This window comes from Pararge aegeria, chromosome 6 (assembly GCF_905163445.1).
Source record: "Pararge aegeria chromosome 6, ilParAegt1.1, whole genome shotgun sequence".
Taxonomy (NCBI): Eukaryota; Metazoa; Arthropoda; class Insecta; order Lepidoptera; family Nymphalidae; genus Pararge; species Pararge aegeria.
The window spans coordinates 5224446-5240023 of record NC_053185.1 but is presented as its reverse complement, the minus strand read 5'-3'; the positions used below and the strand labels follow the sequence as shown (position 1 = coordinate 5240023).

General features: G+C 34.1%; 2 protein-coding genes across 3 annotated transcripts in view; both read left to right on the top strand.

The window, feature by feature from the left end:
- LOC120624687 (rootletin) overlaps positions 1 to 15578 on the top strand; it is a 93243-nt gene that overhangs the window by 15099 nt on the left and 62566 nt on the right. Inside the window, exon 1 of one of the 2 annotated variants that reach the window (XM_039891361.1) lies at positions 12088 to 12250. The exons of the other annotated variant lie outside the window; for it this stretch is intronic. The gene's annotated coding sequence lies outside the window, so the exon portion shown is untranslated. Of the gene's footprint in view, positions 1 to 12087; positions 12251 to 15578 lie in introns of those variants that run through there. 2 annotated transcript variants of the gene reach the window in all.
- Positions 344 to 2344, top strand: LOC120624688. The gene is made up of 2 exons (XM_039891364.1): positions 344 to 486; positions 1599 to 2344. The coding sequence occupies exons 1-2, from the start codon at positions 345 to 347 to the stop codon at positions 2186 to 2188; spliced, it is 732 nt and encodes a 243-aa protein (XP_039747298.1). The 5' UTR covers position 344; the 3' UTR covers positions 2189 to 2344.

The following is a 15578-nucleotide window of genomic DNA, read 5'->3' as shown; positions in this document are numbered from 1 at the left end:
GCTCGACTTCTGCGCTGTCATACTGAATATAATTGCGAGTTTCCGAGAAACACCGCATTTCTAAAAATTTAAATAAACACTTAATCTATCGATAATAAATCGAACCTAATCTATGAGTATTGTTACGTGCAAATAGTATAACATCGATACCTATATGCAGATGATGTTATAATGGATTTTTGAGGCCGCGATGTTATCACGGCCCATTCGATACTAGGGCAACAACACTATTCTACGGCTTTCCATTTAGGGCGTCAGACCGATATGCACGCAACAGTGCTGCGCTGCGCGTGTCCTGTGCGTGTGTACGCAAGCAAGTTTGTGTTTATTTATATTTTTTTTAAATGAGTGTCGAACTAAAGGAAAAGTTAATAGAAATAGTGAGAAAATATGATTGTATATTTGATCAGAGTAACAATGAATATAGAAATATACATTATAAGGCGTTACTGTGGGAAAGGATCGGGTCATTACTAGATATAGAAGGTAAGTCTATAGCTATAACCCGTGCGACTTACCTGTAAATCTCGCCGCTGACGTCACTGGGTCCTTTATCGAAGTACGGTCTCCAATGCGGAGACGAGACGAGAAGAGCGAAGATGTGTTTAAAACAAACGGTAGATTTTCCTTATTCCCACATTTCGGCTCCGCTCAGCTTAAATGGATACATCAGAAATCATATTTGTATGGTGTATATCGCCTATCTTTTTTTATTTCACTACATGTTAGCCCTTGACAGCAGTCTCTCCGACTTTTAAGTGATGATGCAATCTAAGATGGGGTGAAACTACCTTTACATGCAATGCTTAACGGAGCTCAGTTCCGCTGTAGTCTAGCCAGCAAGCACATGTATCCGCTCCAGTTTAGCCAATACGCATCTCTGAACAGCTTCGGTGCATGAATCCTAGGGCCTAGCGGAAACATCGCTTTTCTCGTTTCCGCTTCGTACATCTCCATATATTTCCGATTTGGTGGACCGTTCTCCACCAAAAATAGCGTAGACGTGTGGAGATTTTAACCACCTTAAGACCCCAGAAGTAGCTTAGGGTGCATGAATGAATGAATGAATGAATATACTTTTATTGCACACCACAAAAAGTACATAAAAAAAGAAAAGTATAACAAACCAACGTATAAAATTTGGCGGCCTTATCCCTTATAACGATTTCTTCCAGGCAACCAATGGCGAAGATAAAATATACAGAAAATACTTAGGTGGTGCATATATACATATGCCCATAAAATAAATATTTCATTACTTAAATAAATCATCATCAAGATATTGATGGCAGAACACCGATATTTTCGAAAATGTTGCTGTCGTTATGTCTGTCTTAACTTGCATTATAAATCTTTATGAATTTGCAAAATGGGTCTTCGATAGCAACAGAAAATAGTGATATCCCATAGAAGGACACTCTTTTCTCATGTGCTTCCCATATATACTGGAACAACACAATTATTAAAATTCCGTAATTTCCATTCTGATTTTCCGTTTTTTCTTATTCATTAGTTCATTTTTGTTTAATAATATAGGCCGTTAAATCTTCTTAAAAAGAAGCACTCTTTAGTCAATAAACATTTTAATATAATTTAAGGTAGCAGAGCAAAAGAAATCTGGCGAAGCTTGAGAGACGGATACATACGACACAAGAAACAATTAAACGGGGATACTGGTTCAAGCAGAAAATATAATAATTATATGTGGAGCACACATTTGGCATTTTTAGATGATTCGTTAGAATTCAAACAAACTAATACGCCGCGAAGTAGAGCTAACTCATGCATTGAAGATTCGCAACAGTCAATAGATAAGAAGCAAGAATCGCAAGAGCAAGTATATAAGCAAGCAATACAGTTGGTAGCATCTCCACAGTCACCTTTACAAACCGGAAGGGGTTCGTGGACAGAGTCACCGCCTCCAGTGACAACAGAATCTTCAATATCTTTATCTAGCTCTTCTGTTAACAAAAGAAAGAGAGGCAAAAATAATGATTGCGCGGAAGAGAGGATCAACACAGTACTTGACTATCTCAAAAGTAAAAAAAGAATAAATTATGATGCAACCGACCATTTGTTCATGAGTTATGCAAAAACTTTCAAAAGCTTCCCTTTAAGAAAACAAACTGAATTAAAAGTAATTTTAGCAAAGCTCTTCGCTGATGCAGAGCTGGAGAATGATACTTGACTTATTAGATGAATAAGGTTCGCCAATAATTTAATTATCATCATAGACATAGATCTTTTAAAGGAGCAAAAAATTAACTATATATTTCCACATATTGTTATTGATTGATGCTATGGATCGGGATACACTAGGAAATTCGGCCGCACAATATATAAACTCAAAATAAAGCATACAGAATATAAATCATAATATAATATAATATATAGGTTTTAAGTAAGACCCATATCAGATCTCATGCATTTAACTTTCCCTACCTATCTATCACTATAAGTAGAGAAAGTTGAATGAGGCCTCAACCTGGCCTATTTTTACTTTCTACAGTTTTCGTTATAAAAAAAGCTCAGTTATTTTGTATTATTAAGTTAAAGTAGCGTTATAAATATTTCCTAAGCTTAATAAACATATATTACCTTTACCAAAAGTCTTTCTCGTTTGCCTTCCTTAGTTAATATCCTGTTTAAGAATTTGATGTTTTAACAAATTATGTATTGATGTCACCAGCTAATCAGGGTAAGAGTTTCTTAGATTGAGCTGGATTTTAGCAGGGCAATTATGTATTATTAGTCTACAAAAGAATATCTCGACAAGTGTAAATTCCAATAATAACCAAAAGTCTTTCTCGCCTTCCGTTTGCCTTCCTTAGTTAATATCCTGTTTAAGAATTTGATGTTTTAACAAATTATGTATTGATGTCACCACCTAATCAGGGTAAGAGTTTCTTAAAATGAGCAAGATTTTAGCAGGGCAATTATGTATTATTAGTCTACAAAAGAATATCTCGACAAGTGTAAATTCCAATAATAACAATCTTCATAAGACTAACCTTCGGCAGTCTTATTTTCTGCCCTTCTCGTATTTATATCGTAGACCCAAAAATCTCTTGGCACAGAGGGGTAATTTTTTTCGGTAAAAAGATAATAATAGCCGTTCTTCTTTATCAAAGGATAAGTGAAAGTAGAGCTTTTTGTGACAGAGCTCGTCCGGGGAAGTACTACTACCACATTTATTTCTGCCGCTCAGCATCTTTGTTGCAATGCTGTGTACCGGTCTGAAGGCCGTGGTTGCCGGTTTAATTACCAGCACATGAGGCGTAACAAAAAAGCATGGCGGTATTCCCTCCGTCTGTTACAGAACCTCTACTACTACTACTAACAATGAAAAATATCTAGTTACATAAAAGAGTCTCACTATTTGTGCTTCGCACTATTCCGTCTCTTCCCACTATCCCGTTCTCTTGCTGTTAGTCCTATCTACAAAGGTTGCCTGTAAGAGATTTCTTGCAGCCATAAGGCCGCCTTTGCAAGTCTACATTGTGTACTGCATACTCCTTACTGTATCTTTTCCTGTATGTTATACGTGCAATAAAGTGTTTCTTCTTCTTCGTGCCAAATTGCTTACTTGTAGGTCATTAAGAAGTTTCCTGTAGATTTTGATAATCATAGAAAACACGCCTTGAAAGCCTATCTTTATATCTTTTTGCGTTAAACTAGTACCCTAAAATTTTTACACAAATAAGATTTGGTATAGGTTTCAGCTTACTAAAGCAGTCTCTGATAAAAAAGGTCTGATTGATAGACAGCGAGTGGAGGTAAGGGTAACTTTTTATTTGGACTAAAAAGTAAAAAAAAAGCTTATAAACATTGTAAAAAGCTCACTGTCTATAGTTCCTATTTATAGTGGAAACCGCTTATGTAAAGCTAAAAAATAATAGAACTGCGTGGGAATTTATCCAATGATTTATGTCGCATATTGCTATTAAACATGGTAAAGAAACGATTATTGTTGCGTGATTCAACATGGTTATTGCAGAAAGATTATGTCGTCGTTTTGCGAAAAAACATATTGCTTCCGTGTTCCTATTTCACTTTATGAGAACCTTATTAATCATTTTGTTACTACTTCCTTAGCGACTAGAACTGCCAAAATCATAAGATAGGTAGAGACTTTAGGATAGCCAAATCTTCCTGCTTTGTGCCTTCTCTGGTGGAAAATCCGGTGCATGCCACTGGTTGATCTATTGATAACTTCCTGGGATTACTATCAATAAACATAATATATTATAATAGCATCATTTTTATTTATACTCTTTATTTGTACACCACTCAGAAAAACGGAAAAAAAAGGAACAAACACTTGAAGAATGAAGCAGTATACAAAAGGCGGCCTTATCGCTAGGTAGCGATCCCTGCCAAGCAACCTCAGGATTAGGAATACTAAAAAGAAAAACATATGGGTGGGGTACACAATTTAGACCAAACCAGACTACACAAATACCACAATACTATTGATAAATATTAAAAATTAAATATACTAATACACATTTTAACATACTATAAATACTTAAGTATGATTTAGAATAGATAAATAAATAATAATAGTCGTCTATATTGAGCGAGATAAAGAGCTTAACAGCATTTAGTAGTAGTAGTTTGTTTGTTGAATATTTCAATACGTGAACAATATATCACAATACGAATAGACATGTCAAAGGTTCTAGTCATTGATGATAATTGATTGCGACGGAATTGGATCACGTTGTCAGCTTCATTGGTATTCCATTTTGCGGGTAAACGTTTACCTTATAAATATTAAAATATGAACACCGTAATTTAATTGGTTTCGTTCCAAAAGACCTTGACCTTCTAACCGAGGCTTTCAATAGTAACTAGGGAATTCATATTTCAGTCTCCTTTTCAAAGCTGAGGCGGCCCGTGGCTTCCGCGGTTTCTATAGTTTTCAACTTTTCATATTTCCATTATGAGATATTTGTGAGCGCATGAGAGACTTCGTTAGCTGAACCGTGAAAGGTTGTGCGACCTTTTATGAAATTCTATAGTTCACTGACAAAAACCTCAACGAATAGCTACCATAAAAAAGTTTTGCACGTAGTTTTTTGTATAAGCTGTAATAGCATTGTTGTTAGTTAGCTTATTCTTCGTCAACATGAAAAGAGATTCTATAAATGGATTTAGTTTCTTGATTCTTTTATTTAGTACCTATCAATTATTGGCATCTTTGTAAAATTAATTTGCATTTTTGCCAAATTTGGTAATGGTTCGTTATTTGTTTCATTAAATGGTTTGGACAAATAAGTATATTTTTATTTGACCTACCGCGAGTGTCAAATGGCATACATTTGATATCTGTGGGTATTTTTATATAAATCGATGCGATTTAAATTTACCACGGACAAACGGGAGCGTTCGAACTAAACAAATATTTGTCCAAAAGTCCGCCGAAGCCGAAGTCCGAATCCTCGGAGGAGGCACCCTAGGGTCGACGTCCCCCAATTCCCCCAATTCCCCTGATGTCGTCGAGCCCTGGGGCTCATCTCATTGCGAGATCTCGCGCGCGCCCCACTCCTCCGGCGACGCCGTAGCCACCCGTCAGATGGTTATCGGCAAGGGTCCATCCGGAAATCGAAACAAAGTTGCTGAGTCTCTAAGGACTTTCCCTTAGAGACTCAGCAACCTGTCAATGAATAACCTCTAGAATTCAGGGTGTAAATTTGATGACTGGCGCGATGATAATTACGCCCAATCAAAAAAACATCAGCCTTACATAATTAATGTTAGTTGTTGTGCGGATTCTAGCCATCTTGAATTTGGGTTGCGAATAGCTGCTTGCTCCAATAGATCACATTTAATTGAGCGAGTTACATTTAGTTTAGTTAAAGGATGTTAAAATGATTTGAATTTTGAATTATGCATAATTAAATACACAACAAATTATACGTAAATATGAATTCTTTCACTGTCACTTTTAGAGTAGGTGATTAAATTAAATAATAATCTAAATACCTTTAGTTATTAGATATTTTTTGGTAATTTTCAGAAAGAGGTGATAGAGTTAATTATAAACCGAATACCCCCTGCTTCTGATTTCTGTCGACCGTGTAGTGTTAACACTGTTGTTTTTTTTTCATTTAATTATCTTTCTTTTGTATGAAATGCGTGCCATATCACACCCTGTCGTATCCTAACACACAATTCTCTAAGTATCTATAAAAAGAACTCTAAGCAACATTAAATCAGAAAAATCTAAATTGTTTTTTTTCTATAGGAATTACCACATGCAGATTATTTTCAATCAAATCTATTTAAGATGGTACGTAGTTTATTATAAATTAAATTAAATACCTTATCTTATATTAATATATGAAGCTGAAGAGTTTGTTTGTTTATTACTTGAACGCGATGATCACAGGAACTTCTGGTCCGATTTGAAAAATTATTTCAGTGTTGGATAGCCAAATGAAGAATCTTCTGCCGCGTGTGCTGCTTAAACGGTTAAACTTTCGATAAATTATGAATGACGAAGTTATTGTTGTGCTAATAAAAGTTCTAAAAAAAGTCCGCGAAAATATAATATGTCTATCTTTTAAGGTTGACTTATAAGTGGACGAAGTTGCGAGGGATCGCTTTTCATTTATAATCATTTAAGATTGCTGTTTTCAAAATATACCTACTTGAAAGCCTTTTGAGATAACGCCGCTAATATACAAATATTAATCCTCTAGCTACTTTGATAGCTCACTAATTCTACAATTATGTCAAAGTAAGTACTTTCATATCATATTATTAAGTACAATTTTTTTGTGCCTTGTTAAAAGTGCTTAGCAAAGATGTTGTCCAAACCAATGTTTTCAATTATTTCTTTTATAATTCCTTATTTGAATTTAGGTACAACTTGTAAACTTTAAGTTCCAACTTGCTTGAGGCAATACCAGCAGACGAAGTTTACTCGCTTTGCTACGTCAATAAACAATTTAAATAGTTTAACTCGTCCTTTAAAATACTTCGTCTTCGTCGATTAATGCTTAAAAGACGAGCGAATATTGCTATTTCCACAGATTTTCTAGCTTCAAACGTAGGTATGCATGGACGACCTATAGCGTAAATTTCATACATCCATAAACGTATTATCTACTTCAGTACCTACTAGGGAAGGGTTTTTTTAAACGACTTATTTCTATTTAGGATCTAAAACTGATACTCGTATCAAAATCGAGCGAGCCAGTAAAGAAATCTTTGAGATAATAATATGTACGTACTGGTGTCAAATTGTAGAGTTGGAAAGGAATGACAAGTCTGAAGTTAAATTCCTTTCTATAAACGTAAACTTTTTTTTTAAATTCTTTATTGCACAACCAAAAAAAAAGGTTTACGGGCGGATTTAATACTAAAGCATTTTCAAAACGAGTAAGACTTTGATAATACGCTTCGGTCGGATTTTCCAGTAGACCTGACTATTCGTTTTGTATCATTTGTTAGCTGTGCTTATCAAAAACCTTTGGCACGCCACTGTTGACGTCCCACTTAACTGTACTATGACCTACGTTATATAAATTAGATGAATAACCTAACGTCAATTTTACTATTATAAGACTGATTCAGGTCCCCCCTATATGCAGTGTGCTGACTAGTTCAATAGTCACTAACGTGTTTGCAATTTCCTGTCGTGCAGCAAACGACGCGACGTTCATTCTGTTACTCATTTCATTATTTTCGTTTTGCTCAAATTCTCATGACATGTGATCATTATTACTTATAAAAAATATAAAATTTAGAACGAATTGAAAATCTCTGGAAGTTTGAGGAGATTTTTAGACGCTAATGATAAAACAACCATACCATGGATATCTAGTTAAAATTTTTAAAGAAATACTCTTCAATGAATGCCTGGACAGATCAAAGACGTTTAAACGCACGGGATTAATAAATAATCTTAATATTTTTTTTTTCAAATGGCAGATTGAATGAAATAGTGTTATTCCTTTTATTCCATCTAGCATTGTTAAATTTAATTTGCCATCTAAAGATTTAGGATTTGATTGAATATTAACTTCAAAAGATAAAATGTTTAGAAGATAAGATCCATATCCGTACTTATTTGATAAATGCAAAAGTGTACTTCTATTTGTGCATTCTCCCATGCTACTCGCTTTTAAACGATATCCATCAAAGCTAATAGATTACTTTATTAACATGGTTTACAGTAAATAGTCTTTTAAAATAAAGATCGGCGCAGTTCCAATCAAGCAATCAACTTTGAACCTCAATTACTTAAATTGTACCTACGACTACTTGGTCAGTAGACACAAATGTTTGGACGTCGTTTTCTTTTACGTAATACCGGCGTAAGATGGCCAGTAATCGACCCTAATTCCACAGTCTGATGCAACCATTAATCACCGCTACAGGTCCTTGCATTTGTTACTTAAACTTACGAGTAACAGCTTTTTAATGAGCATTCGTAATACTACCTTTACTAAACGATGTCTGTAAATAAACAGTGTCTTTTCTAATGTCGAAATTTTTTTTTCATTTCTTATTTAAAATGATAGGTATCATTTTATCATGTGGCCTTATCAATTAAAAATATAATTTAAATTTTGTTGCCGCTATATACGAGACGAAGATTTACAATACGAAGTGTTTCTTTATTTTTATTATTTTTATTACCTTTTTGGCATCAACGGAATAATCAAATCGTATAAGAGACGCTTGATACCCTGTTTCGAGAGCCACTTCAACGCGAGCTCAAGGGGGAGTTAATTGTGTATATTAAATTGTTAGGTCTTTGCAAGTGCTGGCGGTGTTAAATATAAGTTTTGCAAAGTTTTAAGTATAGGTTCTTAAGTCGTGCTCTCAAGTATCGGCTAATCCATGCGTAGCACCGAACTTGCACTAATTATAAAGTATATATAGCGGTCGGTTTATTAATAAGAGCCTTAATTAATAAATACTGAATGAATGAATTGCTGTTCGTTAGTCCCGCTAACAATGGAAAATGATTGAACCGTTTCGTTTTTTTTGTTTGCCTAAATACGAGGTGAGGTAGCAAGAAAAAAAAATATCGGAAAACCCCCATAGGAAAAGACTAAATATCAATATATATATGTATTTCAATTGCCATAATAGGTACAGCTTTCTCTAGGTGGTTCGATGTTTACCGACCCCGCATCTTATGGGATAAAAATTATATTGATTCTTTACTTTTTAAAATATTAATGCTGAAAAATTCGTTTAGTTATTATAATTCATATAGTAATTAAAGATAAACGCGGTAATGTTAAGAAATAGTAGTCTGAACTGTAAAAATATTTATTAATATTTTATACGCTATAACTACTAGATAAAGGTAATAAATCCTACGGCCACGGTACTTATTCAAGAACTTTCTTCCATACTGGTTTTTCTATAAAGCAATAGTACTATTCCACCTCCGTTATTTTTTAATATACTAGCTGTTGCCCGCGACTTCGTCTGCGTTTGATTTTGTTTTTTGATGTGGCATTAAATTTAGTTGTAGATCTAAAAAAAAATAAAGTATTCAGTATAGCCTTAACTGAGGGGTTTTGCTGCTGTCCGCTAAGGAGTTCTGTCCTCTATCTCTTACCACTTATTTAGGCAAAATTAAACATATATTATAACCTCTATAGTACAAAAATATTTTTTTAAATCGGTTATAATTTGTTGGAGTTATGGAGTAAAATCGTCAAACACTTTCATCCCCTCTCCCAAAGGAACCGAGCTTAATGTCGGGATAAAAAGTATCCTTTATTACTTCTAACACTTCCAAGAATATGTGTTTAAAGTGTCATGAGGATTGGTTACGTAGTTTTTGCGTGAAAGCGTAACAAACATTATAATAAGTATTAGAAGGGATTAGTAGGGATAGGGATAGGGATCTACATATTTCAGAGAGCTTTTCGTTTCCAGCTTTTGACTATTTCTTTTTAACTACATATATCTGACGTTTATCTATGTGTATCTGTCGCCTGCTAAAGTACAGAAATCCTACGATAAGTTTTATAACATGACTCGAAAATCAATTTGAGACATGTCATTGCATAAGTTTAAATAGCATGAAACCACATTTATTACATCGTTCTACCATAGACAGCGAGACACAGTGATATTCCATCAACACGCACGAAACGTTTTTGACGTGACAACGTCTTATAATTCGATGGAGCCGGCTGCACTCACGAAAAAACATGACGTATGCGGCGTTACCTCGCTCTGAGGCGTTCCATTCAAGGCTTGAAGTGCAAGCGAGAGCGCGGAACGAGCGACAAAGAGGCACAGTCGGCCTCCGCGTTCGACATCTGTCTCTCTCCTACTTGAGTGAGCGATGCGTCCGCGTGGACAGCTTCTATACAATAATACATTTACATGTTTTCGGCAAGGATGAAGTGCAGTAAAAAGTGAACGTGTCAATTGTTTATAGCAACGATAATATCTATCAAACAATTAAATTAAAATTTTCTTTTGAAAAATGCAACCATTCAATCAGTATTTTCTTACGACGTTGTCACGTTCAACTATCGTCAGTAAGCCGACTTTACAGACAACCAATTTTTTTATACGTACCGCTAGGATGTGGAACGCCCTCCCGGCAACTGTGTTTTCTGCCACGTATAATTTGAGTACCTTCAAGGAAAAGCGAGCTCCAACCTCGACCTCATCATTGCTTTCTAACGAGCATGATTGTCGTCAAGCGCTGGTCTACCGTTAATAAAATAAAAAAAAAACATCTTTAATGGATCTTGTTAAAATGTAAAAAAATGATCTTTATAAAAGAGCGACGGTCTATGTCTTACCTGCTTCTTCTTCGGAGAATTTTCTATTCTACAATGAACATTCATATACAAACAAAGAAACTTTGCTTCTTAAAAGCCTGTTGTATATAAAATATTTTTGTATCTGCAGTAACTGTCATAGGTACCTTAGCTTTATAGATGTCGTCAAATGTCTTGTTATAATTAGCATAGCTCGCTCTAAATTCATTTCGATTCCAGCAACGTTTCTCTCTTCCCCCAACAATATATTCGGGACGATTTGTCGCGTCTTAATGCGATGATATATCATTTCCATAAAGATGACAAACTTTGAAGATTTTATCAATAAATCATTTTTATATGTTAGAATATTACTAAATATGCATCTGTGATATTTGAAGATGAATGACAATGTGAAATAGCAGTTGATTACTGAAACTTCATTCCTCATGAGAGGCTAGTCGTTTATGAATAAACGATCATCTTCATGTTGACTTTGTAGCCCCGCTTTGTACAATGATGCATTTGAAGCAGATAAAGATTTGCTTCAAAGGAGAAGAAAATCTAAATTGTTGTTGTTGTGTCCGAGTCTATAGTAATGTTAATTCGAATTACAGATTACAGCACATCTGCCTGACTGTACGCGATAAATCTAAGAACAATAAACATGACACGCTTTTAGGTCAAACTGATTTATTCTCATGTATTTGCGTTTATAAGCTTCAAAACAAAACGAGATTAATATTTTATTTGAATTAAATATGTATATATGCTTATACATATATTCTGTTATTAAATAAGTTTTTTTTTCAATCGGAAGTAGTAAGATACCTTGTTAGTTAATTTAAATCACATTAAAACCTTTAACCATGAAAACTTGTCTACAACCTTGTTATAAATCAATTTAGAATCAACATCATCAAATCGAATTATTATTTTGGATTACAATTTTATAAGTATATTCTCAGTGTGACATTAAGAAAATCTTTCATCTCACTAAACATTCAAAAGTACGTAAGTGAAATAACAAAAAATTACAAAACAAAATCATCTTTTACACTGATCGCACATCAAACCGCAACACCAATCTCTATGTGTACCAAAACGCAGCTTCCAGTTGCCGTCTCCATGAACAAAACTGTACACGTTACCGAATATAATTTTGTAAACCCATAAAACATGTACATAAATATACTAAAAACAATAAACAGACTATATAGAACCAAAATTGTGTTTTCGCTTCACCCAGCAGAGCCGGCTTAACAAATTGCTATGCAGTCAGAATTCTCGTCAATTCAGTAGTTACGCTCACTCTCGCTGTGTTGGACGCACCGCGCGCGCCCTGTCACAGACTAACGTTCTGCTTTATATTTATATGTGCACTTATCATTGGTTCTTTTAATTTTGTTACGCTGTGTCGTTTTAAGTGAACTTTTGTTACATTTCTAACGGACTGATTCGCTATATCCTGTTCGCCGCCGGTTTTATTTTTATGTGTAAGTATTTAGTATAACTTTATTATTATAGTTAGTTGCTTTTGAGTGCAATTTCCCTGATAGATTTTATTGCAATCATTGTGTTCAATGCATCTGTAATAAAACTAGGTTCTAGTCATATCCGCGTATCTGTAGACCGGTTGGAAAGTGACGTTTTGTTAACGGAACCGGATTCTGTATAGTGTAGTATTAAGTTAATTCACAAATAGTAGAGCTTGAAGTTTTTGACAACTTTCTTTTATAGATCTGTCAGATGTTCATATTATAGATTAAATTATTAAGTGACCTTTAAACTTAGTTTAGCTTAGTTAGTTAGTTTTGAAAGGTTGCAGAAGTTTTAAGGAGATTCTTTAAAAAAAGTATTCAACAAAACTCTGTGTTCTAGTTTTGATTCATATTTCACAAACGTTATTATATCTTTGGTCTACTTTATTATTTTGGTGGGAATTTCATTATACGTACGAATTGACCCAGAGCACTTCTTGGTAGTCAACACAATATATCCAATATTGTAAATTAATCAAAAACCAAAAAAAAACCTTTTTATTGTTATACACCCACTTACTTACACACATGAACTTAATGTACCTATAATAAAGAATCTCTATATAATCCGATTTTCCTTTTATTCTTCGATTCTTCATAAATTTTGGTCTAACCGAATCAATTACGTACTAAACCGAATCTGCTCCCACTTGTTCACAAACCCTCTTTACTTCTACAACCATTGTCGAAAAAGGAATGGCATTGTCAGTTAAATATAAATAGTACTGAAAAAAAGACCAACTTCATTACATCAACATTTTTCATCCCTGTCTAATAAATGTAATTGTTAATATACGAGTTAGTTAGGGTACAAACATAGTATATTCTCAGATTTATGACTTTCCGCTTTCGGCTTGACCAAAAGGATATCTGGTATTTAGTTAAACGACATGGGTTATACTTGTTCGCATTCGGTTATTTTAAGCACGCGCCCACACCAGTATTTTACTTTATATACTTTTGTTTACACCTGGCTTTTGTAGCTAAACTATTATACAGTCAATTATTCTCATTAAAAGCAGCTGAAATACCGTCCGAAATGTATACATACGAATTATATGCAGTCGAATGGGCCACTAAATAGAAGCTTTCTTGTTGGAACTTTAATGTACTTCGTGCAGTTACCAATTAACTAATTGAGAGATAGTAACAGCTGTCCAGAGATGCAGATGCTTGATACATGGACACGTTGTGTATTATTAATATTAGTCATTTTGTTTGCTCTCCAACCATAGTTTATACAGGTTATTAAAAACTTAGGAAGAAAGGAATTAATAAAAATCGTAAATATTGCAACAATTGATGTACCCATAGGCATAACTAACTTTCCCACTATAAACAGGTCTATATTAAGCTCATACACAGACCTTGACTATGACCCTGATAAAAATAAAGGCTCTAGATTCTTATATAACGTAAAATTACGTTTAAAAACAAAAAAAATACCAATATAAGCGGGTTTGCTTTAACTTGATTAATTCTATTGAAAACCCAGCTGTAGATTTGTCAGACATTTGTGTAAGATTGTCAACAAAATAAATAGAGCAGGTGCTATTTAGAATTGTATCATGTTCGCCCTTCCCCTTATTTATTCAAAACTCTCCTTTCATTTATATTGATCGATCTGTCTTTCTGTCATTAGGTACTTTATCTCTATATCTACATCGTGTAACGGAATTACGAAACGTTGTTAAAGGGTGCATGAGTATATTTCATAAGGAATTATCCTGCAAAAATATTAAATCAAAAGATGCTCATTTATTTTTCCATACAAACTAATTCAAAACATTCTGATTGCTTACTTATGACAACCCTATTGAAGATAAAAGACCGACACGTGCATAGTACCTACGCTAAAGTGACAGTAGTCACTTGATTTTACTGTGATGTTAGAGCTGTGTCAAAACTATGGCAATGGTTTACTTAAAAACTATTCGCGTTTCGGTTTCACAGATAAGTCTCAGAGAAAGTAAATAATGTAACTCTTAAGCATGTGAAGTAATTTTTCGGTTTTCATTTACACGTTGTGTATAACTGTCGTTCGTATATTCTAAACTGACATAAACAACGCAGATAATAACTGTCAGAATTTAAACGATAGCCTAACTTACTCCAAATTAGCTTTAAGATCTGCCAGATCTCCCGCGCGTTATTTATTTTCATAGTAATGTATTGTCGGTAAATAAACACCTGATGGTTAACGTATTAACTGCCGGTCAGTGAACCCGCTACGTTGTTTTAGAGCATCGACCTTATCAATTATAAATCTGTAGTTTTCTACTAGGGCTTAGTTAGCTACTTACAAAACACTGTTTGATTACTTACTTATGCTAGCTTTTAACCCCCGACGCAAAATTACGGTGTGTTATTATTTTTGACGTATCTGTGTATGCGTGCGTGCGTGCGTCTGTGTGTGTGTGCGTGTGCGTGTGTTTTTAGTCTTTGACAGACAGACAGACTTTTTATAACTCTCAATATTGGCATCAAATAAAAGACAAGTAGAACAATGTCCAAACTATTAAAAGTCTAAGCGTTTCTTAAATTTTTAATTTATATTTTTTATATAGCTATTCATACTATATAAAAAATATAAATTAAAATGCATGTATTTTTCTTAACCATAATTAATTATTGTGATATCTAAACAAATTTCAATACACATAGCGCAATGTGCATGACGTAATGATGTTTTAATTGTGAATAAATAAACTAAGTTACTCAAACTATATTATTTTGTAAGAAATTGTACTAAGGGCATGTTGGCGAAGCATTACTTTGTTATACTAAATTCTCATGAACCTATTTTCAAGTACACCCATGGGATGAGCATGTTTTCAGTGGCGTGCACAAGGTTTTTGATTATGGCAGGCAGATAATGCACAAAGTATTTTTTTTTTATATTTCGGGTCTTTAGCGTAGACAGACAGTGCCTTTAAACACTGTCTTTAATGTATTTTTTTATTTATTTTAAACCTCAATGGCTTAGGCCTATGCCTACTTGAGGCTCTTGGGGTGGGGTATGCACTGCCTTTATGCATGTATGAAGCGCGCGGCACTTCATGTATTGGTAAATTTCTCTGTGAAGTCAAATTTTCGAGCTTATTCTGTACTGCTATTACTGAGCGAAGAGCCTGTGCTCTATAACTAATAAATAAATTTATAACACATCGCCATCTAGCCGCAAGGTAAGCGTAGCTTGTGTTATGGTTTAGTTATTTTATTTATTTAAACTCTTTATTTCTACACCACTACAAAGTTAGGAAAATAAAGGACGAATAGAGAG